Source organism: Gobius niger (assembly GCF_951799975.1).
Source record: "Gobius niger genome assembly, chromosome: 21".
Lineage (NCBI taxonomy): Eukaryota > Metazoa > Chordata > Actinopteri > Gobiiformes > Gobiidae > Gobius > Gobius niger.
The window spans coordinates 3,784,195-3,811,132 of record NC_136872.1 but is presented as its reverse complement, the minus strand read 5'-3'; the positions used below and the strand labels follow the sequence as shown (position 1 = coordinate 3,811,132).

Below are 26,938 nucleotides of genomic sequence, written 5' to 3'. Positions count from 1 at the left end.
GGCGGTAACTGTACTTTTTTCACACATTCATTAGAGATAATAATCTTCGATGAAGGTTCTTGAGTCATCTTCTGTGTTGGGTTGTTGAAGTGTCGAACATATGGGCCTCTCTTCGACACTTCAACAACCGAGTACAGAAGATGACTCAGGAACCTTCATTGAAGATGGACAACACCTGCACGACTGAGAGCCTACACAGACATAGAGATAATAATGACATTAATTATTTTAAAAAGTCTTGAAGCCCGACCCGGGCCTAAAATCTAACCTCTAAGACACTTGAATATTGCACGGGTGCCTTAGGCTGTCTACAATAAAAGGACACTCTGACATGTTAAGTTTGGCTTTATCAGAGGGGATCAGATTGCGAACATTGATGTCCTTTTGAATGATATGTCCCCCATTGAGCATGTTTGGGATTTGTATAATAATGATGTATCCCCTTGATTTTAGAAAGTAACTGCATTCTAAATACTCTCCAATATCTGAATACAGTTACTTCAAATAGTTTCAACATTGGCTTTTACCCAAAGCGCTTTACATCCAGGACCCACTCACCCATTCACACTCATTCACACACCAATGTACGCAGACGCTGAATGAGTATTTAAAGGGACTAGATGGAATTTAATAATGTTAAAGTGATGTATCTTCTACCCCCTACTTACTGCAGTAATGTCCTAATGTGCAGAAAGAGTCCAGACCTATTCACCACAACTGCTGCTAAAACCTAGCCTGGCTAACACCAGACTAAATTCACAACTGATATTTAGTCTGGGGACCACCAATTTATTTTCTCGTAGGAGAGGTGTGGTTTAAGATCGTCCATAGTCGTTTATTGGGCGCTACTGCACGTAGCCACAGCCAATCGTATCATCGTATGAGATGACGTATGACGTACCCGCTGTAAACTTTTGAGCTAAACTATTTAGAACAAGGTCTAAAGCTTGATCAAAAAATACCATCGCATCTGCTGCTGTCATGTTTGATCTGTAAATAAACTTTTTGTTTTTATCCGTAAATAAACTACAAGCTTCCGTATATCGAATAGCTCGTCATCATCTTGCCGTCCCTCCTCGTTCTGTGATTGGTTCCCAAATCCATTTCGGCCATGGTCCCCAGGCTGCTGTGCAGTTCCAAATGATTCGAGCGCACACAGCAGCACGGCGTTAGCCAGGCAAGCTAAAACCCTGCACTGTCACTTAAAAAGTATCTCCATTGTCATGGACGAGCTTAAAGGGATATTTCAGGATTTTTGACATAGGGCCTCATTTCCTAGTTGCATCCAGAGTGTAGCTCATTTCTGGAGATATTTTTTTTGTAATTTATGCAGTTCGTATATTTGAAGAGTTTCGTGGCGCTAGGCTTGTGCAAAGCTAGTGCATTTCTATGGTATCAGCTAGCCTGCATTAAAAACAGTCTGACCCGCTCCACAGAGCACCTGAGACAAATCACTTATAACAACAGACTAACCATATACATTTTCTAGCAGATCATTCCGCTGCTGCATAGCTTATACAACCACGAAGCTGATGCTGCTCAAAGAAAGTTCTTTTAAATGCAAAATGGTTAAAATGTATATCATTAGTCTGGTGTTATAAGTGATTTGCCTCAGGTGCTCTGTGGAACGGGTCAGACGCTAGCCTTGCATTAGCTTAGCGCCAAAAAACTTTTCAAACATAAGAACTGCATGAATTACAAAAAAATATCTCCAGAAATCGGCAACACTCCCATTAAGTACCATCTTACCATCTTATCTTATCTTATCTTATCTTATCTTATCTTATCTTATCTTATCTTATCTTAACATGGAGACTGCAGTTACACACAAGACCTGAGGTGGCAGTGACGAGTAAAAAAGTGACACCTTCCATCTCGTCCCTTTAAAATAAGTATTCTGAATACATGTTCCCGGTTATCGAGAGTGAAATGTGGAGCGGTTTGTGCGTGAACCCCTGTGTGCAGAGTGTGTGAGGCGCTTCACGCTGCCAATAGTTTCTGTCTCTGTGTTATTGGACACAGATAGTGAGCTCTTGTTTCATCAGCCCGCGCTCCACTGTCCCATTGATTAGATGTGTGCGGAGGTCAATAGGAATTAGTGCAGAGAAAACATCCAGATTAGGGGCAATCGGATGAGGTTGGAGGGAGAGCAGCGGAAGGTTACATTTTTGCAGTGCACGACAGGTCATTGTTTTATTTTATTTTGCGATTAAAACGCAACATTATGATCCGATCCAAAATATTCCCATAAAACTTTCCCCTGCAGTTTCTTAAAGCCGCCTTTAAAGAGTGCCGGCCCCGTCTGCCCGGCTCCAAATGAAGGACATGCTAATTAGCCATATCTGTGACGCTTCGTCAGCAGTTTGCGCTCAATTAAAAGTTGTTGGCCGTGATAACAATCTGCTTTCGGAGGTAAACAACTCGGGCCCGGGTCAATCTGATCGCTCGACTCGCCTCCACCGGCCCACTGCACAAAAACACGACGCAAAAGGAAAGAAACGCGCTACTCCAGTGGATTAAGCATCAAATATTACATCCAATGGAAATGAAGGACCGACTGGATCCCACCATGGAGCCCAGACCCCCCCCCCCCCCCCCCCCCAGTATATATCCAGAAAACACATAGAACAGAAGTGTACATCCAGGTCCTCCAACGCCCATAAAAGATGATTTGCCGTGCCGCTCCACAAACTATAACAACTGCTTTCCATTTGATTGTCGAAGCTTAAATCCTCCGCAGACCGCTCTCCATTTGCCATTGTTTTGGTTTACGACGCTTGCTGCCGCCATTTTGGAGATGCCCCCCAAAGGCAGAGTTTTTACGAGTGTGGTTTTATTACGGGGCTAAGAGGAGAATGAGAGGCAGAGACAGGAGGAGCAGAGACAGTGGCATTGGGTCCAAACCTGGTGTTGACGGGACGCTTAGGTCATCCATGATTTTACCAAGGTGGACGTTTCCAAACCCGCTGAGCTTCACACTTCTTCTAAAACTTTCTGGGCCAGATCTTGGCGCACGGGGCAGCGCAGGCTCTTGGCGAATTATTTTCCGAGTGGCGGCGCTATATGTGCCATTGGCCTCCGCCACCTGTGAGGGGGCGTCACAAGAGGAGGCGACTGCACTGATGGAAACACATTCACTTCCTTGTTTACATTGCGCTGTCTTGCGTTCTTTCTTAAGCCTTAGGCTCTCACAGGTCAAACTAAAAACTTTATTTACCCCATCGTGAGCTAAACGATGTTCACGTCTCGAGAGAAAAAGAGCTACAGCGTCCGCTGTGGCGCGGATCGGCCGCGCTCGGCGTGAACGCAAAGCAAAACAAAAGCACATGTTCACCCCCCACTCCCACACAACCACTCTCCTGGACGCGGAGTCGATCTGGTTGGAGGAAAATGTGTGTCTCCACCCACGTAAATGCGCTAAGTCTGGAGTGGCAAGATCACAAAGTGCTCCTACTGAGCGCAAAATGTCACGCTATCGTCTCCGTTTTGATGCACAAGATCGGGCCCTTAGTGTTTGCGTTTTCCGAGTACTCTGTAGTGGCTGGATTAGTTTTACAGATGCATTAAGTCCTTCAGAATAAAGTGGCTTAAAAATCGAGTTAGCAACATTAACCGCTCGTCTCATAAACTGTTCCTTTAAAGGGGGGTATTATGCAAAATTTTCCAAGCTTTACATCATGTTTTTATGTCACTCCCTCATTAAAAACATGCCTGAAGACATGTACATGTATTTTTTGAGTAATCTGTAAAAACTCTGATGGCGGCCATTTTAGGGATAGGTTTGCCCGAGTCCTCCTAGGAACGCCCCCACCTCCTGGAGACGCCTCCGAGCTTTCGTCACCAGCCGAGTAACCGACCACTGCTCCTCAGCAGAACCCCCTCCCCACTGATGCCACAGACAGCGTGTGGAGGGGGCGTGTCGGAAAGGCTCAGAGGTTCTTAAAGAGACAGAGGCCTATTTCAAGACATTCACTACAGCCATTTTGAGAGAGCAATTTTATACAAGGCAGTTATTTAAATGTACTGCATTTACAGACCAACAGAAGGTTTGGTCATCATTGTAGTGTGGTATAGACTGGTGCTATGTGACTGAAAAAAGCAGAACACCCCCTCTTTAAACACTGTCCATCAGTGCCATCGATTTGATGCTCGCGGTTCGGAGACATCCAGGAAGTAACTACAGCATTATTCAAGTGTTTACATGTATCTGCATGTGCTGCACAAGGCGACCGAGATGACGCCAGAATCCAAATATGGCCATTTACTTTGTGGCTAAAAAAACAGGACAAATATACCATTTTAAAGAAGCACATAATATCATCGGATGGCTAACGGCTAACTGCTCTGCCGTGAGCCTGCTATCGACTCTGAGAGAAAAGCCCAAATGCCACGGCCGTGATTTAGTTCTCAAAGACACATTTATTTAGTCCTTGGCCCGGGCAGAAGTGACTTTGAAATCTTTTCTCTCTCTCCTCTCTGTGTGCCGGACTGCCCTCCTGAGTGTCTGCAGGCTGCTGGCCAGAGGAGGGGGGGGGGGGGGGGAGAGAAGGGGGGAGAGAAAGAAAAAAAGACGAGAAAGGAGAGACGTGGAGAGGAGATGAGAGAAGGATTTTTTTTTTACTTTATTAATGACATGCTCTATGTATTGTTTCCCACGTGCGCTTTTCCCCTTAAATAAATGAAACCTGACTGAAAATGGGCCTTTGATCCACTCAGAGGCAGATCATCTGTTTTCAAAAGGAACAATAATCGTGGATCCATGGATCTGCAGTTTTGTATGGTGGATCTGCAGTCCTGTATGGTGGATCTGCAGTCCTGTATGGTGGATCTACAGTCCTGTATGGTGGATCTGCAGTCCTGTATGGTGGATCTACAGTCCTGTATGGTGGATCTGCAGTCCTGTATGGTGGATCTACAGTCCTGTACAGTGGATCTGCAGTCCTGTAGGATCTGTAGTCCTGTATGGTGGATCTACAGTCCTGTATGGTGGATCTGCAGTCCTGTATGGTGGATCTACAGTCCTGTACAGTGGATCTACAGTCCTGTATGGTGGATCTACAGTCCTGTAGGATCTGCAGTCCTGTATGGTGGATCTGCAGTCCTGTATGGTGGATCTACAGTCCTGTAGGATCTGCAGTCCTGTATGGTGGATCTGCAGTCCTGTATGGTGGATCTACAGTCCTGTAGGATCTGCAGTCCTGTATGGTGGATCTGCAGTCGTGGATCTGCAGTCATTAGTGAAGGAGACATATGGTTCACTTGGATTGCTCTCGATTCCCATCCCTAATGCAGAAAGTGTTGGACTAAAGTGGCAAACTACCTAGAAAGGGCTGGAGAGGAACTGGCAGCTCCCAAGCTACTAGTTGGAGATCCCTGGCTGACTGTGTTTCTTCTGAGATGGGATTAAGTAAGTAAGTGCTTTTATTTGTCATTGTACAAGTGTACAACAAAAGAGTGTTCAGGTGTTAGTCCTGAGCCATTGCAACTGAGCCGCACTGCCATCGTGGGCCGGCCTGACCAGCATGCTAGTGGACGTCGGGTAAAACCGTAGCACCAGGAGGAAACCTGGCTGACTGCCTTCAGTCTCTGATCCTCTGAAACGGTGCACCACCTCCTGGGTTAGTCCCTGTTTCAAAGCGTGGTGTCCTGCACTGGTCAGCTCCTCCTCCCTCTATCTTCTCCATCTTCTGGGAGGATCTTAGCAGCTAATCTGTCTTATTCTCCAGTGAATGTCAATTAGCCAGAACAATAGAAGGCATGTAGCGCCTCTTGTGACGCCTCCTCTGTGCTGCAGCTGTGGGGGGCTCTTGGCGCCTCTTCAGTGTCGCCATAGTCTATTAGGGGCTATATCACCATGAGCTAAGAGTACAGATGTTACTCCTCCAAATCAAGAGGCGAAGTGACATCTGTTCCGGATGCCTCCTAGATCAAAGGTAAACCTTTTCTTCCAATGTGTTTAATGCAAGGTTGATGCATTTTGAACAATTTTGTTTAGGCTTTTTGAATCAAAGACATCAAACTTAATCATATTCCTGTAACTTTTTGGTGGAGCAGGTGCTGGCACAGGCTGAGTGGGAGCCCCCAGTACATGCGGGACTGGAGCTGACAGCTTCAGAGAGGTGCACAGTGGAAGAAGATGGATCGGGAAAGAAGCATCTGGAGCTCACCCATCACTGTCCGAAAGCGCCTTCCTTCAACAAAAAACAAACCTGGAGGAGTAGCTCGGCTTCATTCGCACACTTTGGAGTAATCTTGTTCAATTTGGCTGTTGCTTTCTCTACTGGGCAGTGCTTCGTTAAAGAGTTTAAGGTTGTAGGTGCACTGGCTCTAAAAAAAAAAAAAAAAACAGTGCGTTGAATGGCTTTAAAGAAGTAAACTATAGGAAGCAGGCTTTCTTTTAGAGGACTACAGAGAGGATGAATGCTTCGCGGAGGTAATCAGCACGGCAGGACGGAGGACAGATAAAGCAGAGGCGATAGGATCAGTGGGACATGCCCAGTTTGTACAGGCTGACTGTGTGGGGGCTGAGCCAGGATAATCCAATTACATTACTGCAAGGCCTACCATGGATCACAGCCGAGGGGCATTTACCATACTGACAAATAATGGCCACGCAGTATGTGATTAGTGGATTTGGAGGGGCTACTCCCTGAAAGATACAGAAATATTTGTTCCAACGCAGTAAAAAAAATATTTGCAAGCTACACGAGTCATGGCTCTGTGGTGTGGACAGTTTTAATATTCCAAACACTGGTAAAGCTGATTATTTTATCCGGCATTAATTCATCTCTCATTATCTGCATTTGTCAAAGGTGTTCAATGAGGAATATAGCCTACCTAATATTTATTTTAGGAAACAATGTCCCCTCCTGGAACCGCCACCTTAACGTGGTGGAGGGGTCTGACCGCCCGAAAGATCCGGGGGCTTCGTGCCCCTGGTAGGGTCTCCCATGGCAAACTGGTCCTAGGTGACGGGTCAGACAAAGAGCGGTTCAGAAGCCCCTTATGAGAGACCAACAGGCCCGGTTAATCATGAGGCCGTCCTTCTGTGGACCCACCACCTGCAGGAGGAGCCATAAGGGGCTGGTGCCCCCACAACCCGACAACGGACACGTGAAAGAAAATGGATGGATGGAAATAATGTGAAATAATAGTGAAGTCATAATTTTAACATTGCTATGTTCAAATTATATTATAAATAAATAAGTATGCCAGTGTGTTCAGTTATGAGTGTGCAAAACGTACTTTGCCTACGCTAACGGAAAGTAAGATAACCTATAGGACAAGGAATGTGTTTTTCCATCTATACATAGCTGTCCAGCCATCATGACATTGACGAATACGTAGCTTCCCAGACAGACAGTCATAACCCCCTACCAAAAATAACTGCTTTTACTTGGAATTTGGGCCGGCCAATCATGTTTTAGGATACGCCCTAAACATATCTCATTTGCATAATAGGATAAAAACCTCATGCCTGTGTTTGTTCTTTGTGAAACTTGTTCCATACTTTTCGCCCAGTAAATATTCTTAATTTACAGATTGTTCTTCACATCTCATGATTTCAAATAGGAAGAAACAGAGATAAACTAAACCTGATTTCTGAACAGAATCACGGTACAGGAATTTTGCAACAGAAATGTGTTCAAACTCCTGTGTAAAAGTCTGAAATATGAGTCATATTTCACGCAAACAAATGCAAATTGGCGCTTATAATTTGCATTTCCACAATTCTAACTTAAAGCAGTACTAAGTAACTTGCATACATTAATACATTTTTCCGTAGTCCCTCTGGGGGTAATACAAGTGTTAATGGAATGATTGGGGGGGTCTTTTATCTCTGGCCAGAAAACCACAATTGCAGCTTTCCTGCCCACGGGTCGGAGCCACCAAAACACACTAATAGAATCACGAAGAAGAAGCTAACGGGCTAACAGGCAAAGCTAACTGCGGGCTAGCACCACTTAAACAGTATTTACAGCAAGTTTGAGTGAAAAAAAATGATCTCCATTGTGTAATTGGATGAACAATATCCCTAATGTCCCTTTGTCTTTTCTGTCAGCGTAGTATTTACTCTCACGGACAATTAATGAGTAAAAAAACACAACATGCTACGACACTTGCAGCGGTGCTTATGGCCTCTCGGGGCATGAGTTACTTAGTACTGCTCTAACCATATGTATACATACACTTCAGAAAAATATACATTTGCATTTTTTTCTCACTGTCTGACATGAAACCAGAATTAACTTTGATTGTTCTTAGGTCAATTATAATTTTCAAAAATATTTCTATTTGTCAAATTCCAGAAGAATGAGAGATAGAATTTTGTAAACAAGTTTGTATTACATATTACAAACGTGCTTGAGGAAGGGCCCAGAGGCCGCTCAGAGACAGAGAACTGCGACTTTCATTACAGTCAGTTACATTTTTGGTTAATGTAAACTCTGATTCTAATGTTTTCCTTCCCCAATACCAACGGGGCTAGACTAATACCAATCCCAGACCAAACCTGAAGACCTAAAGCTGAAGTCTAACGTTGTCGCTGACCCTTTTTGCCAAAAGAAGCCCAACAACGCACCAAGGTTTTGAGAGTTAGAATCGAAAACCATTACTACAGAGAGCTCAGAGTTTGTCCGGCAGTGTTTTCGTTTGTAAGTCCGCAGTTACAGGAGCACTTTTGGACTGTTGGTTTGGGGGAAAACGGCTTTTACAAATCCTCTAAAACAGTTCCATTACTGTCAAGGTGCTCCTCTAAACAGGGGATCAAATAGGTCACGCTGTGGTGCCTGCAGTGGGTTCATTAGTTGCCCAGATCAACACTGGTTGCACATTTCTAAAATAAAGCCCTAACAAAGCCAGAAAAAAAAAGGCTTTATATATTTTAGTCCGCCAGCAATGACACCAGTTCTGGGAATAGAGACCCTCAATGTCACCCGAGCGAGTTTCACTTTGACTAACTTCTAAACAGTTGCTCCAAATTTGGTTTCAGCCCAGTTCTGTCGTGAAGTTATGTAGTTTCCCCCTTTTTCTTTTTGTTTAACCCATTGTTTGCTAAAATGCTGCTAAACCCGCTCTCTGGAGTCGGTATCTCAGTTCCTTTCGGCGGTTTGACGACATCTCCCCTTCTCCGTACACTCCCCACCCATAGGCTTTTCCGCCGCGCAGCTAATAAAGTAGGCCAGCGTGGAGGCTGTGTTATCAGAAAGCAATTTTCAGGAGGTGACCACAGGTAACGGGACGGGGCAGCCATGACGGGAGTCCCCCCCCCCCCCCCCTCTCAGTAACATTAACCTCTGAGGAGATGTTCCAATCGTGGACACAGACGGGGGAGGTGGAGGTGTAAAGGCCAAACACGTTTCTCCATTTGAGCTACAAGAGCAATTTGGGAGTAACTGAGCTGTGGGGAAATGCCTATTGCTAAGAGCTTAGAGAGGAAACAAAGAGTGTTTCCAGGCAAATGTATCTTTATTTTCACAATTCCTCATTTCCGAAATACACGTTAGGTCACTCTGCACATGCACAGGTTGGGACAGACGTAAATGAGCCAGAACTGTAGAAATATTTGCGTGGCAGGGGAATTACAGTCTAAAAATGTATTATTAAGTTATCAGTCATCATATTATGCTGTGAGGCCAACCATCTCTGTAGTACTGTCATAACCTTGATTCAATAGGCTAATTGCAACACAATCGCTAATGTGGCTAGTGCTAACGTCCACAGCAGCTCATGCTCTCACGGAGGAGGGTCTGCACCTATTTAAACATCATTATGGTTAGGAAAGACTGACTGTATCTTTGCAGTCAGTGGCGTAGCAAGGGCACCAAGGGGCCCCAAGCAAGAATGTTGGTAAGGGGCCCTCTGGTGGGCGCTCGGTGTCCTGCGCACAGGGAGAGAGGACGTAATTTGGGCAGGAGCGGGTCACCTGACAACGCCCATAATGCAGTTCTCTGCATAAGTTTTCCTCAGAATAGAAGGCTGAGGTTCTTAAGTCATGAAGAGTGTTACGATGAACTGGTTTCACTATTACAAATATAATCTGGTGGAGCCATGAGTAAAAAAGTCTGTCCACTGCTCATTATAAGTTAACATGAGGGAACCATGACTCACTAAAGCAGCAGCAGGATGGGGATAAACAGCGCTATGGAGCATTGGTGGAGAGATGATGCAACTGCACCACCAAAATCATTAGGAAGACTGTGTATATCAAGCGTTTACTGCAGGATTCTGAAAAACGGGTTGGTGCATGGGGGCCCCAGGCAGCTGCCTGCCTTGCCTTATGGCAAGCTATGCCTCTGTTTGCAGTGCTAGGTTATGTATCGTGAAATCAAGGTCATGACTGTACTACAGAGCAGAACCAAATATGATACAATGAGATGCTTTTAGATGGCAATTCCTGCGCAAAGAGAACTATCATGCATTTTGGAAATGAGGACTTGAATGACTGCACATTTCTGCGTTCAAAGTAGAATGAATTGCTCATTGCTTAGAAGCTGCATGATACTACAAAGAAAATGTTTATACCTTGCCAATTACGTTTGTCTTGTTTTTGTTTGCTTTTTAACTTTTTACTTATATCCTTATCAAAACAAACCTGGGACACACTAGAGCAGGTGTAAGCACGTTTGCCTGGGGGACAATTTTTTTCCTCGTCAATAGACGGTTGGGAGAAAACTGAAGGACCACTTTCCACTGTTAGTAGTTTCGTATATCGTGTAGACCTAAAAAAGGCACTACTGGTAAATACATCTAACACAAAGTGCCCAAATGTTTTAATATAACAATTCAGTATTTGAGCTTCTAAAATCTCTATTAGTTTATAATATATATAGCGATATGACATGACGATCCTGAACTGTCCTGACGTTGCCTTATCCCTGCACAGGATTTTGTTTTAAAAACATGATTCAGCAATCTCATTCTCGTACAGAGAAACAGACTGAACATACCGACAGAGACTACACACTTTGCATTTGGTTTTAAAGGTTTAAGTCACACATGAGACCCTTCAAAAGAGTCACATGATCGAAGCTCAGAACACAAACAAACATGTGAGCGTAGAGGACCAAACTGTTACTTACAACTTGAGGTTTCGGAGGCTGCGATCTTACAAAACCCTGCTTTAAAACCAGCCCCAAAATCACTGCACACACGGATAATCTGTCCTTGGATAATGACGCTCTTGACAGGAGCAAATGTAGAAAAGTTACACGGTCCTATTGCAATGTGAAGCTACATTACGAGGCCTAATCATGATGACTAGCACCTGTATTGAGTAATGCAGGAGGCCTTTTAGAGGTGGATTAGAGGTACGTGTGGCTGGGTAGGTACAGCGTGTCAGGGAGAGCAGGTGAAGACCGATGCGTCTGCAGACCATCTGTTAGAACTACAGCCACTTCAGGAGCCAAAAGTTAAGTTAAGTTAAGTTATAATTTATTAATCCCCGAAGGGCAATTTGTTCTCTGCATTTGACTCATCCTCAAAGCCGCTGGGGCGACCTGTAGGAGCCGTGAGCAGCCAGCGGAGGACGGCACTCGGGGACCCATCTCCAGATGTGAAGCCAGGCTGATGGTCAGAAACTGGCTGGAGGATTAACCTATTGTACATGTTTTTAGTGGTCAGGAAAACCAGAGCACCTACAGGAAATCTAAACAGACAAGGGGAGAACATGCAAACTCCACAGAAATTCCCCGTCCAGGTGGGAATCAAACCCGGGACCTTCTAGCTATGAAGCTCGAGCGCTAACCACATTACCACTGCGCCTCTAAAGGAGAGTTCAACTCTCATTTATGTATATGAATGATTTACAGTGTATATATTTAAGTTTTTTTTTAGAAAGGCCCAACCAGGGACTGGAGTTCAAAATTAGCACGAGCTATAAACTCTTTTTGCACGAGCTCCAAGCTTATTTGGTACTATGTTGCATTGTCCCTGTCTAAAGGTTTGGGAGTGACCTCTGGCTGTGGCCAAAGCGCTGAACTGATACTAATGTGACATGAACAGACTGCTGGCCTCTGATTGGCCAGAGGAGGGAGGACTATTAACATGCAGGTCAAACAGATTTAATATTTCATTACATCATACCGCTGTTGGAACAGTTCTTTTTGCTGATGTTGTTAGCATAACTGTAGCTGGTGTTAGCATAACATTAGCATGTAGCTTACCTTCATAATATTGGAATCATTACATAAACCCAACCAAAAGGCAGCATTTGTCCACATAGCTTTTTAAAGTTTTCTGTTTTTCCTTCAGTAATGTGTATTCCAGCGTGCACATCCAAAGAACCCTCAACAACTGCAGTCCGTTACGTAGTGGAAACCCTCACGTGTACTGAGTAGAGTAGATACAGGAGAAGCCGAGTACTTCGACGGAGCCGTACTGAAACAGGCTGTATGGAACCACAGCATGACTATTGAAGCTACCTCACAGTAGAGGTATCTCTCAGCTGTTGCTGAATGCTACAGTGTAGATCTATGGTGCCAAACGGAGCTTACAAGGAAATACATTGATTATAGGGCAGAACGATATGGACAAAATGAATCTCGATATTCATGCCAGATATCTCGATATCGATACGATGCGATATAACTATGGGTTTGGTGAAAACTAAGCATTTTTCAGAAAATTTTAATAATTATACGAAAGAGTGTGGTTTAATTGATCATTTATATCTTGGTTTTTCGATTTTAATATTTTGAATGTTCATATCTTGATATAAATACGACAACGATATATTTTTCTTTTGCGATATTGATATCTTGAATCTTCATGTCTCGATAGCGATACGATATTGATATATCTTTCAGCCCTAATTGATTACCACAGCTTTAAGGCAACCCAAGTATGAAAATGAATGGAACATGTACTTCCGTAAACCAGAGCGGGTTTGGAAGAGGGCATCTTGGGTCGAGTTACTGTTTAGGTGATAAGGAAAGACAACAGCGATGTGAATAACCTCAGCTGAGGGCCGTACAGCTCCGTGTGAGATCAGATTGGTGGAGAATAGAGAGGAGGGTCACCTTGATAGAATCACATGCAACTGCCTACAGGCTTTGTTACCATAGACAAAGATAGACGGGTATGAATAGGCAATACCGGAACCAATATGGCCGACATTAGCATGAGAATGGCACTAGAGCCGAGATAGCTCCTGTATTATGCAAGGGATGGGATTTGCAAAGGTCAAAAGGTCATGACATTTACTTGAATTATGCCTTCGTTTCCGTATTTCAAATGTGTTTTGGGTTTGACCGTGAACAGAAGAGTATTTATTGTATATAGTATTTATTAGACTACTGCAGAACTGACAATCTTTATTGTCTTTATTGGCTGCACAATATTCTTAGAGTGTTTCACACAACCGCCACCTTAACGTGGTGGAGGGGTTTGAGCGCCCGTATGATCCAGGGAGCTCCATTGTCGGGAACTTCGTGCCCCTGGTAGGGTCTCCCAGGGCAAACAGGTCATGGGTGACGGGTCAGACAAAGAGCGGTTCAGAAGCCCCTTATGAGAGGCCTGAGAATTGTGAGGCCGTCCTTCCATGGACCCACAACCTGCAGGGGGAGCCATGGGGCTGGTGCACTGTGATCCACGGCCCGGCACCGGAAAAGTGGAAGAAAATGGATGGATGGATGGATGGATGGATGGATGGATGTTTCACACATGTTGGAGCGCTTTGAGGGGCCAATCCGAGATCCTAGTTGAACTGTATACACTTAAAGGAACAGGCCACCATTTTTCCATACTGAGATATGTTCTTACCTGAGCTTAGACGAGTGGATACGTACCTGTCTGGTCTTTGTGAGCACCTGTGGAAAAGCTTGGTCGCTTCTAACTTAACCCCGTTTGGAGCTATAGGAATATCTTCGGAGAGGCCAAATGCTAACAACATCTTTGATTGTTTTGGTGACTGAGGGCACACACGAAGACCAGACAGGTACGCATCAACTCGTCTAAGCTCAGGCAAGAACATATCTCAGTATGGAAAAATGGTGGCCTGTTCCTTTAAAAGTTTAGTTTAGTTTAGTCGGTGTTCACAAGCTCTTGCTCCGAAAGCCGCACCATCAGCCACGTAACAACGATCAACTGTTCGCCAAACTTATTTCCATGACAACGGGCACTTTAATAGTCTTTGTGCTCGTGACACGTGACTCCGAGTGCGATCTCCAGAGGGCGCAGTCCTTCCTCTCTCTGACTGTCCATAAGCATAGCAATAACAGGACATGAAGAGCAGCACTTCGAGAGGATTCACTTGGAAGTCGCGTATCGCTTGTATGTATTATTAAAAATAAGTCCCTTCTTCGCTCAAAAAGGGGGAATGATGGCGAAGCAAGTTTGGCTCGAAGTCGGGTGCCTTTCACACCACACACTTAGGGCTTTTCCACCAAGGTGTTGGTTCTGGGCTGGTTCAGATCTGGTTCTGGTGACGGGTTTGTTCCAGACTGACTTGGTTTTCCACCAAAATGAGAGCTGTGCCTAATGTCATAGCAACGCTTTGGGAAGTCAACATCAAAAATGGATAGTAACATCTTACTACAGCCACTTCTGGTTATAAAATACAGCAAAATAAGTTTATGTTTCAGTCACAGCAGCCGTTAACATTTTGATTTCTTCTTTCTAACTCTTGTTTTAGGTAAAGAGCATAAAGCAAAACAACAGTTTCCTCCACAGAGACTGTTTTGGCTTCTCCAGGAAGTTACAAGCACAAACGAACTAATATTGATTGTTTGTTGGAGGAGAGAGCCACGCCCCCAGCTTCTGACATCACTGGTGCTCGTTTCTTGGTCCAGCTTTTAATTGGTTCCCAACCGGCACCAGATTTTGGAACCAAGAGCCAGCGTTTTTTCAGTGGAAAACGAAAGAACCGTTTCTGAAACTGGAACTGGCCCAGAACCAGCACCGGCACCAGCTTGGTGGAAAAAGGGCTAACACAAACCCCAGTTTCTGGCTAGTTCGGCCCAAAGTGCTGCAGTTTGATTCACACTGAGCTCCTTTAGGTTGACATAACCAGAGCCAGTGTGAAAACTACCTTACTGTCACAGTGTGTTGGTGACTGCGATCAATTTTTTCTCCCCAGGCGTTTCATGAAGTTTTAACTTGATAGTTCAGTAGCTTCTGGAGCAGTCTTGTCCTGAGTTTGTTGTGGAGGAATGAATATTGATACATCGCTCACTGGGGACGGCTGTCAGTCAGCGTGGCAGACACTTCTGCAAAGAAAGCACTTAGGAACTTATATCGTTGTTGGGAGAAAGTCTGTTCAAGCCAAGCCTCTCCGAAGTCAGGGAGAAGCAATCCAGGCTCAATATCGTTCTCCTCTGGCCTGTCCTCACCTTAAGCACATTTTTTATTTATTCTGTGGAGCACTTTAAATGACTTTGTGTGCAAATTGCGCTTTACAAATAAACTTGCCGACTTTTAATTTTGCTTTTCCCTCCGGCGAAAGGTAAGGAGCAGGCTGTGGATCAATCCTGCAGCTGGTCAGACGGACACAAACGTCAGAGGAGACGGGAGCGAGCGAGTGATGAGAGCAGCCCGTGTAGCGCCTTCTCCCTGAGGACAAGCTTCTCTTGGCCCCCGAGTTTGTTCCGTCAGGCATCTCTCCGCTCTATCCTCACACCTGCCTCGTTTCTTTGACAGGGCGAGACCAGAGAACATTGAGGTTTTACTATTACAACAAGCCCGGCCTGTCCGTCAAACAAACCAACAGGATCCAATTAGGAATGGGGTTCAAACCAAGGTCAAATGTACAGATTGCTTTTTAAAGGCTCTATGGCGGGTGGTACGAAAGAGAAACAGAACCATTTCAGATTATTGCTATATTTAATGAATATCTTGGAGTATATTGTGAGTTTGATAAAAAATAAATAAACAAAAAAAAGTTGTGAATAATCCACATCTCATCATAAAGGACTGCAATCAATGACGACCAAGAACGAAGAACCTTTGAGATGGTGTTGGCTGACCTTCTCATCAGATCGTATTGCACTAGGATGTAGACCGTACACCTGGACTGAGATCCAAAAGGATCTAAAATAGACCTACAATGGACGCAAATTGTAAATATAGAGGAAAAAGACCTAAATTGCATGGATTACTGAAGCTGACGCTGTTTTGTCCACCTTTGGAACATGTAGGAGGAAACTACGCTGCCATCATGGAGTAATTAAAGGGATATTTCAGGATTTTTGACATAGTGCCTCCTAGTTATCCAGAGTGGTGTTGAATTCTGGAGAGAGAGATATTTTTAAATTCATCCAGTCCTTATATTTGAAGAGTTTAGTGGTGCTAGGCTAGTGCTAGGCTAGCGCATGTCTATGGTAACTAGTAGCCTGCATTAAAAACAGTCTGACCCAAGCACAGTGCACCTGAAGCAAATCACTCATAACACCAGATTAACCATATAAATGTCTGTGCTGATTGGATCATTTTGAAATATAGCCATTTTGCATTTAAAAGAACTTATATTTGAGCAGCATTAGCTTCCTGGTTGTAGCTACGCAGCGGCGGAGTGATCTGCCCAGGTACCGGATTCACAAAGGAGCTTTCTACAAATCAGATATGGCAACGTTTGGAGGACGAGCCCATGATTTAGAAGAGGTTTTTAATGCGGGCTACTAGTTACCATAGACATGCGCTAGCCAAGCACTAGCCTAGTACTACTAAACTATTCAAATATAAGAACTGCATGAATGAAAATAAAAATAAAAATCTCCAGAAATCAACAACACTCTGGATAACTAGGAAATGAGGCCCTATGTCAAAAATCCTGAAATATCCCTTTAATGTTAACTGGGAGGAGTACGGGTAAGTTCAAACAATACATTTGAGTCCAAAATAACTGTTAAAGTAAAACTCATAAAGATGCAATACAGACCAAAATATACAAGGAAATTCAAAGCAAAGTTTAAAGGAATAGGCCACCGTTTTTACATACCGAGATATGTTCTTACCTAACCATAGCCGAGTTAATATATCCCCGTCTGGTCTTTGTCCGTGCGCTCTGCCAGGCAAACGGAGCACATACGCAGCCTCTCCCACATGTCACATAGCTCCGAAAAAGCTCACGATAGAAGCTACCAAGCTCTTCCACGTGTTCCCTATTTAAATAAAGTTACGTGAAGTGTTTTCATGCAAAGTATATTTACACAGAAATGTAGCATGTCGATTTTATAAGCAGATAAACAGGGGGACTATATTGTGAGGCGTAATGATACAGGAGCACAGCGTCCGCGCAGTAACTCCTAAAGACTTCCCCCGCTCACTTCCGTCAATAGAAGCTGCGTGACTTGTAAAGAGCAGCAGAGAACAGTTGAAGAAGCGTGGATAACTTGTGAACGATGCCTTTTACGTGCATCGTGCCGGGCTGTGATAAGAAGCAGAAAGTATATAGTGTAGTAATGTTTCACAGATTTCCAACTCACCCCGGACGACGACACCGGACTCAGGACCTCGACCATGAGGTAGGAATGCGCCAGCACGTTCCCAAAATATATGTTCTGCTTGTTGTAAAAGGCTCTCTATTAGTCACGCAGCTTCTATTGACGGAAGTGAGCGGGGAAGTCTTTAGGAGTTACTGCGCGGACGTTTTACTCCTCGTATCATTACGCCTCACAATATAGTCCCCCTTTTTATCTGCTTATAAAATCGACATGTTACATTTCTGTGTAAATATACTTCGCATGAAAACACTTCACGTAACTTTATTTAAATAGGGAACACGTGGAAGAGCTTGGTAGCTTCTATCGTGAGCTTTTTTGGAGCGATATGAAATGTGGGAGAGGCTGCGTATGTGCTCCGTTTGCGTGACAGAGCGCACGGACAAAGACCAGACGGGGATATATTAACTCGACTACGGCTAGGTATACTAGGTGTACATAATATACATTTCTAAAACTGGTAATTTTATATAATTAATAGGGAAATTAAAATGATATTACTTTAACTGGTTAATTAAACAATGTTAATGTGAAATTAAATACATAAACACATTTTTAAATGATTACTTTAATGAGAAACAGACTCTAAACCAGAATGATATGGCTGGCTTAGTTCAATCCCCTGCTGCTGTGGACTGTTTTGGCTCAAAACAAAGATGTAAATCGTCCTTTTATGTTTAAAATTGCTGCCACGCCTTCATTTTACATATGCAAATTAGTATCGATACTTTTCGCCCAATGTCGATACTTTAAAAGTAGCCGTTTGGTATCGATATATCAATACTGTGGTATCGATCCGCCCATCCCTACCACATGGTTCAGCCTGACCTGGCCGTCCAGGTGGGAATCGAACCCTGGACCTTCTAGCTGTGAAGCAAGAGCGCAGACATGGTAAAGTGTAATTATTTACATAACTGTAGGTGAATCCAATGATTATTGTTAGCTGGTGTATATTGCAAATTAAATAAACAAAGCAAAATGTCCAAAATAAATAATGGGACAAACCCACTTTGTCATATCACCCCCCTGCTTAAAACGAACAATACAACAATTAGCAGTTCTTGTTGTCTGAAGAACAAATGTTGCTTGGTAAGAACCATATTTTTTGTGTGAAGTCTGCGAGGGTATCGTTTAACGGTACCTACTTGGCACCGGCCCAAAAGCTCCGGTAGGGGGCAGTATCGGTATCTAGTCTCGGTACTTTGTTCTCTCCAGACGCCAATTAATGACCCGCAGTGGGTGTAAAAAGCAACATGAAGCACAGGCTTCTCTCTGTTTCTGGAGGAGAAATGAGCCCATAGATAATTTGCCGCTTCAGCGTTGAGGCGAAGGAAGGCTCACTTACAAAAACTTCAGTAACTGCAGGTCAGAGCCAAGAACAAATCAGGACTGAACGTGAAACCTGGGTGTTTGAGCAAAGATGAGAGCGCAGTACAGTATTGACAAGAAGACAGACATTATATTTACCGCACACACCCGCAGACTGTCAGTATGTAACAGATCTTTGACGTGTGTCAGCTCGTAGAAGACTTTAGCTGAAATAAAACCGTGTCATGATGTGGATCTGCCTCTGCAGCTCAGGAGGTAATAATGTCCTTTCTCTCTTTTCTCTATAAATATTAAGTCTATGGCTCTGTGGCAAAGACAATTCGCTGCCAAGAAAAGCGACACAAGAAAAGCATCGACTGTCCCTTATCCCTCAAGCTTTAGATTGTTTTACAGATCTTGACTGTTTTTTTCACATGTTGTTTTTCTTGTTTCATATTGTGATTGACGCGTTTCAGGTCAAACACTTGTTCTTTCCTTCCATGTCAATCTTGAACAAAGTCTAATTGAACGTTCCGCTCTCTGTCACTGTATGAACACCGACGATTAACTTGGTGAAAATGTTACGCTTTACGGCTTTAAACACTGCGAGAGAGGAGCTCGGGAAAAAATAGGTCCATTTAGCATAATGAATCCTCTTCACGGCGCTTTGGCTGTGATTTATACGGTTAAAAAAAAAACGATACGGTAAACAATATCACAGTCAATTTGGTTCTCCTGAAGAAGGTCGGCCGCTCTTACTCGCGGGGAGATTAAAGCGCGATCAGGGGGGATTCGATGAAATATGGTGATTCCGGTGGGGAAAATGAGTAGTGGCGGCGAGTGAGTGCGGAGTAAATGAAAAGCGAACAAACAGCAAATAGTGCAGATAATGTGCACCGGGGCTCAATGAAGACAAATGATTACCACCGCTGCACCGGGGGGAAAAAAAACAAAGAGCTTTCTCTCCAACAACGAACACTACAGAGGAGGAAAGGTTGTAAACAAGGACAAGTCAAAAAAGAAGTGTTTTTACTTAAAAAATCCCACCCCAAAACGGTCATTGTCCAATCCAGACATTCCCCGGATATCCTCCCATAGAACCACGGAACATTGGAATATTGATGAGGGAAACCGGAGCACCCGCAGGAAAGCCACCTGAATCAAACCCATTTGGGAGAGAGTACTAATTTAAAAGAAAAAAAAACAAACAAAAAACTTTATGTCCTAAGCAGCCCGGTGAAACTAGTCCTTGCTCGTGACTTTCCCTGGGCCGCGGAACTCCCATGGACTCTCCTGCATTTTCACACACCGTAGAGGTGATCCTTACCTCGGCTTTCTCCTGACGCCTGCACCAAGGTGACCCAGTTCTGCTGCCAGAGGGGACCGGAGGGAGTGCGCAGCAAAATCTCTCACGAAGTCCCTCGGAAATGTTCGCGCTGTTGTTTCCGCACTGGGTTACGTAACCAGAAAAAGCCCTTGAAACAAAGGATCTGGCCGTACGAACAGGATTTACGGTTCTCCCGTCGTATCATTGGGGTCTGTTTATTTCAGAGAGCCATTAGAGTGGACCGATCACGGGTAATCGTGACTTCTGAACGTTCTTTTGCTACTTAAGCATTGTGATTTTATCCGTAAGAAATGAAAATAAAGTCGATTTTGCTTTGATATACAACCCCATTAAAAGAGAGGCTAAGTACTTTGACATACATGGGGTATAAATAGTTGTGTCCATGTACTTTTCAGATGATTGGGTCCAGATTGGGTCCAGTGATGGTTTACGGGCTTCGAAGACATAGAGAGCCGTTTCATGTCCTCCCTCTGATGAAATAAAATCCAGGTTACACAACCCTAATCCTTCCATAGTAGAAGAAGCAATGACCAGAGTGAATGGAGCCAATCAAAACTGCATGAAATAGTACTCCAAGTGGGAACAAGGTTAAATCGTGGTTGAAAAGTTGATTATGCGTGATATGGCTTTAAGACTTGGAGGTGGGCCCCTGAACTTTACTCTATGGTTGCCCTGGTGACGTTGAAGAGTCACATACAAAGGTTTCGTCAAATATCCAAACTAATTTGCCTGTGCACAGTCCTTTCCAAGGCCGACTGTTTTCACTCTCTCACTTTCCAAACTTTTGTTGACAATTTTCCAAGCTCACCGTACGTCTTCAACTCATCCAGATAAACATTCCAACCAAATTCAATTCAAACTTTTTTTCCCCCAAAGCTTTTTGAAACCCTTTCACATATCGTTAGAATGTAGTTTCAGGTCTATGCTGGTTCTGCTTTGTCAACGGGAAGAGATGCAGTATGTGATTTTGCACAATGCTAAAGGACGTCCAAAAAAAATAACTGATTGGCTGAGTGTGATGTCCTGACATGGCAACATCATGGCAGTTAGCATTACTTCATGGCAACAGCAGCAGTGGAGAGTCTGCGATGTCACTCAAATGTACATTTTGAAGACTCTTTTTCGGTTTAGATATAAAATGTGCATACCCTTTGTCGTAAGAACCAAGAGTTTTCATTCTCCAACTTCCTAAGATTCGACAAACAAGTAAGAAAAAAGGGTTTGGCTGACACTCCTGGACTTTATCTGCAACCTTCTGACTTTTGCCAACATTTCTTGTCAGCATTTCCGGCGAGACGACTCCTGGCGAAACTTACCGATGTGTAGAGGTAGCCCTCGCTGTTCATGGCCACGTACAGCCCAGTCTTGGTGCTCTGGATGGCCACTATCCTCAAGCCCACAGGAATCAAGTTGAACTGCACTGCAACAGACAAACACAAGCCAAAGGATGGTCAGATCTAGCCTGGTTTTACCAGACCCTCGTACTCAATTCGGTTTCGTACAAGGATATGGACCTTCACAATTGAGCTCCGTTATCAGGTGGGAGGGGGGAACTCCTTTGAAACGATTGGATCTGATTTTCGCTAGCGTTTGGTCATGATGTGTGTAATGCACCCGAGTGAAGCAGCTATCATAACTCTTGGGAGCATTCCAAGGCTTCAGTTTTAATTTCTGGATATTTGGGAGCCGAGCCAGAAAGGGTTGAAGATCTTCCGTTACTTTCGTATCCACCGTCATTGCCAAACCAGCAAATGCGGCGCAAATGCTTGACGTCACCTACAAGCCCCGCCTCCCTCGCTCGCTGAATGGCAGGTTGACCGATCGACCGATGTAACGCGGCCACTGAGATCAGACCCAGACGTGCAGGGAAATTATAATTGACCGGAGTTTACAGATGGCTAAGGCCAGGCTAGGTCAGACCACTTGCCGTTTTTTTGCCGACTCTCAGATGGTTGTGGACTGTCCTCTTTGAACAGCAGACCGATTAATGGTTAGTCAAATATTCTCATTAAGCCCATGATGGCGATTAATCAATTATCCAATAAAGGGATTATCCAGGCCAGCCAACCATGGACACTTTTTCAACCTTTCCCATGTTATTTCCTTTTACATTTCTTCCACTTGGTTTGCTTTGGCACAGACGGACCATGTGTTGACGCTCATCGGAACTCGAGAAGACAACGCCAGGTCCCAGACTACTGTAAATGCCTCTGTGTTTAATAGGAAAGCATGTAGTGACTTTGTTTTCATTAAATATTTGCAAAACTCCATAAGGCGGGATTCAAAAGACAAACACAATCGCAAGTATTAGTTTCAAAGTTGTAGCACAATTCATTTGAGCGACTCCCGTGTCGGGACATTGAACGCTCTGACATTTGCCAGTGAAGGGCTGGTGTTTGGACAGCGGAAGAGCGAGGCTATAAATGCGAGGCCCCACAGATATCCCTCACCAACGGAATCTTAACAAATACAACACATTACAAAGCGACAAGATCGTTTGCATTCGGCTCTAAAGGTGAAACCCCCCCCCAAGTGGAACCTTGGATTTGGTATGTGCATAGGTCTACATTTCAACTAGCACGATGCATACATGCAATACAGGGGCAGGTTTGTGTGTAAATTCAAGGACCTGGAGTTGTCCCCACTGCCCAGAGCTCCACACGTGATCTTGGGATGTGGAAAGTGGGAGAATCAGAGCCTTATTCCATCGGACAGAGGAGACCGTCCTTGGGGGCAGAGGTGAATGTACAGCATTTAAATCGTTTTTGAGATTCTGTTCTTCACTTGAGGGGCATTTTTAATGAGAACTTTTTACTTTTACTCCACTGAACGACTAATACTTCCTACTCCACTACATTTTAGTGAAGTTAAAGCTAAGTCAGCTTGGTTGCATATTTTGTTTGATTTAAAGAACCTTGCCATGTACATTTCAGACAGTGGAAGGATCTCCTCAATGCCCACTGTTACAACGTCCAACGAGGAAGCAAAGACTGAGGAGACCCAAGCTGAAGTGACTGACAGGTCGGTATCGGACTGTCGTGGTAAAAACGGAGCTGAGTCCGAAGACAAAGCTCTCGATTTACCGATCGACCTACGTTCCCACCCTCACCTATGGTCATGAGATCTGGGTCAGTGGCCGAAAAGACAAGATCGCAGATAAAAGCGGTTGAAATTAGTTTTCTCTGTAGGGTGGCTGGGCACACCCTTAGAGATAGGGAAAGGAGCTTAGTCAATCGCGAGGAGCTCGGAGTAGAGCCGTTGCTTCATTGGGAGGACTCCCCGGGAAGACCCAGGGCACGCTGGAAGGACTCTGAGCTGCTCTGGTTCTGGCGATATCCAGAACCATCTTTTACAATTAAACTGCAATGTCTCATCTTAACTCTACATAAAGCATAATGATCAATAACATTTGTCTATACATCATGTTGACAGCCCGTTTTCAGATGGACTGATTCAAGATTAATAAAGCCAGTACTTGATATGTACAGTGTTATTACATGCTATTAACTCAATCAATTCCAAATGAAAGACATGCCTTCGTAATGGATTGTCATCCATGGACAGTGAACACCCACTGCTGAAGCAAATCAATCAACTTTCTCTGACCCAATATCCAAAGCTTATCTCATCGTTAGAGACCACATACATTCTTTACAAAGACGTGTATCTGGGATCAGGGGTGATTCAAATTCCTAACGGTCGTGATTGACAAGCTTAGTAACCAATCAGAGACAAGCTGGATATGATGCAAACGGCATATTCTGGATGTCAAGTTCAACCATGAGATCAGACTAAACAAGAGTTCTGTAAAGCCTGAAGTTTGCCATTGCCAACCCGACTAGGACGCAGCTAACACTAAAACAAGCTCTCCTTTTCCTGCTCATGCTTGTTCAAATTCACTTTATTTATCCGTTAGGAGCTTCATTTGCAGAAGAAGTGCCAGTGCGGGCCCGTTCCCATCGTTCATTCCAAACAAAGACCTTCAGCTCAGCATTTTGACAAAGACACCACTGGTATGAAGAAAAAACAATCATGGACAATCATGGACAATATCACCTTACCAATGTCACATCTGCATCATTAATATTGCATTGAATGTTCAGTTCAGTTCAGTTCAAGTTTTTTATTCAGCCATGGTGTTATTACAGACACAATAATAACAACAACAGCAAAAGCAAAATATTCAATGCTGAATAGGAGCATGAGGAAGACATTGTCTTATAAATTTCATGCCCCTTTTTTTTTTTTTTTCTCCAAAATCTGAGCTGACTCTGAACAGATGGCTCACCGGTTTTTGATGTGTGTTAGCCTATATCAAGGTACAAATAATACTTTACATCTAAATCAATAACTGTTTCAAATTCAACATTGGTTCTTATGTTTCGTTGCTTTCGTATTTTCCAAGTACTTTTTTTTTATACATTTGATTGAATTGAGTGATTGTGTTACATGATTTTTGAACAATGTCCAAAGAATTCCATAAACTGATCCCTTTTACAAGAAACCCCTTTTGTTTTTGTGAAGTGTGTGAAAATGGAACCCAGAAATTGCCCTTTCTTCTGTTGTTACTATCTGTAATTAACACAAATTTGTTTTGAATATGTATTGGCACCAACTTATTTTTCACTCTCCACATAATTTGTAGTATTTTAAATTTGACCAATTCATTAAATTTCAAGGTCTGCAGTTTTATAAACAGTTTGTTTGTGTGATCTCGTGGACCTTTGAGAGTCACAATTCTTATAGCTTTCTTCTGGAGTAAGAACAACCTTTCTGTATAACTGGTGCATGCATTTCCCCACACTTCAATACAGTATGTTATATAAGGAACTATTAAGGCTGAGTATAAAAGCTGTAATGAAGCCTCATCCAACGTGTGTTTAACCTTATATAGGATACCAATATTTTTACTAACTTTACCCTTGATGTGGTCAATATGAGGCTTCCAGCTAAGTTTGCTGTCTAGGATAACCCCCAAAAATTTGATTTCTGAGACACATTCAATATTTACATCTTCAATAACTAGTTTTGTACATGCATTTTTCTTATTTCCAAACACCATATAATTTGTCTTATCCCAGTTTAAGAACAATTTATTATAATCAAACCATGTCTTTAATACTGTCATTTCCCTTTCGATATTGGCCATTAATTCATTTAAATCTGTTCCAGACTTGAACACAGTTGTGTCATCAGCAAACAACAAAAAATTAATGTCCTTGGAAGCCTCAAAGATATCATTAATAAATAATATAAAAAGTTTAGGGCCAATGACTGAACCCTGGGGGATTCCACATACAACAGTTCTACAGTCCGAGTTATAGTGTTTAAATTGAACATATTGGTTTCTGTTACTTAAGTAGCTTTCAAGCCATTTGTATATCTGACCCCTTAGTCCGTAGTGTTGTTGTTCAGGTTGGTTAAGCTTTATTTTGCGTGGTCTGTCTGTTTGTTCTTTTGAATTCCGCTCTACAAAGAAATGTCTAACTGCAGCTTTCGCATGTGCTAATTCCACCTCTTCACATTGCAATCCCTCCAGCGGTGCCCGTCTCCTGCCTGCGTGAAATTTAAAGATGTAAATGTCCGCCTTGATAAATGCTCTTTACCTTTCGTCTCCCTCGTGTCTGGATGTGTGTGAGTGCGCTGGGTGCTATTGATCCGTGCGTCTCAAACAGTTGGTGTATCACAAACGAGCAGGTGTGACCGAGGACAGCGGTGGAGGAGACAGATGGTGGATCCGGGAGCGCATTCTTCTTGCTCTTCCCCTACCACTGATCCGGCCGTGAGCCTCATGTCCGCTAATTATCCACCATTCGTTTCCACATGTGCGCGGGGCCGCGACAGGTTTTATTTATCTTTCACATGTGGTGGAACAGAGCCTGTTAGCCGAGCACGGGCGACACGTGACCTCCAAGTGCCATCTCCGTACGCCGCGGTCCTTCCCCTCTCGCTATTTTCCCAATAAGGCTCAGCAATGTCTTGCACAAATCAACAAATAGTTGAAGAAAACATCACTGACGGTGAGATATTGATGGGAAGTCACTGGGAAAAAACATGATGTTGGATGTAAATACTTGACTGCAGGAAACGTCCGTATTTAACTGAGCAGGAGTTTTTCTCTCAAAGCTAACGGCGAGTATCAAAAAACAACACCACAATAATGAACCTATCTATCTCTTTCGAGTTAGCCGTTAGCTTCAACACAAAAGCAGGTAGTTTCCTCCGGTGAATTCTGATGCGTTGTTTTTAACATGATGCTGTCACTGTCTGTCAATAATTCACTGCCTGCTGTAATCTTGAGCTATTTATTATTTTGGACAAGACACTGCTCCAAACTCACAGGGAAATAACGGGAACAGGAAGAGCAGTGCCTGAGGAGCCACACGAAAGTCCCATAATGCTTGCCTGCATATAGCCCAGTGGTTCTCAACCTTTTCGAGCCGTGACCCCCATTACAACAGGTAAAGCGGTTCGTGACCCTCCGCCCTGGTCACACCGTGAAAAAAATTAGCCTACATAATTCTTAAAAAACAAAGAAAAAAAACAAATGGCTGAAATAAAATTCATGAAACTCCTAACAAATAATGGCCCTCTGGTACAATAGCAAACACGTGCTACAATAAAACATTAGATTATTTGCTAATGAAAATATGTACATTTTATCTAAATGATTTTGCGACCCCCCCAAATTTGTCCGACCCCCAGGTTGAGAACCACTGATATAGCCTATAATAAGGGCTTGCTCCAGTGTTAGGCGTAACATATTACAAAGTAATGAGTTACTAAAATATGATTTGTTACTTTTTTCAGTAACTAAGGAATATATTATACTCTTACTTACATAAAA

General features: G+C 43.5%; 1 protein-coding gene across 1 annotated transcript in view; it reads right to left on the bottom strand.

Annotated features, from left to right (window-relative positions):
• The window catches only part of fgf11a (fibroblast growth factor 11a), a 140,611-nt gene that overhangs the window by 13,510 nt on the left and 100,163 nt on the right, over nt 1-26,938 (bottom strand). The window contains exon 3 of the mRNA XM_079579652.1: nt 21,408-21,511. Within this exon, the coding sequence (XP_079435778.1) occupies nt 21,408-21,511 (104 nt within the window). The remainder of the gene's footprint in view (nt 1-21,407; nt 21,512-26,938) is intronic.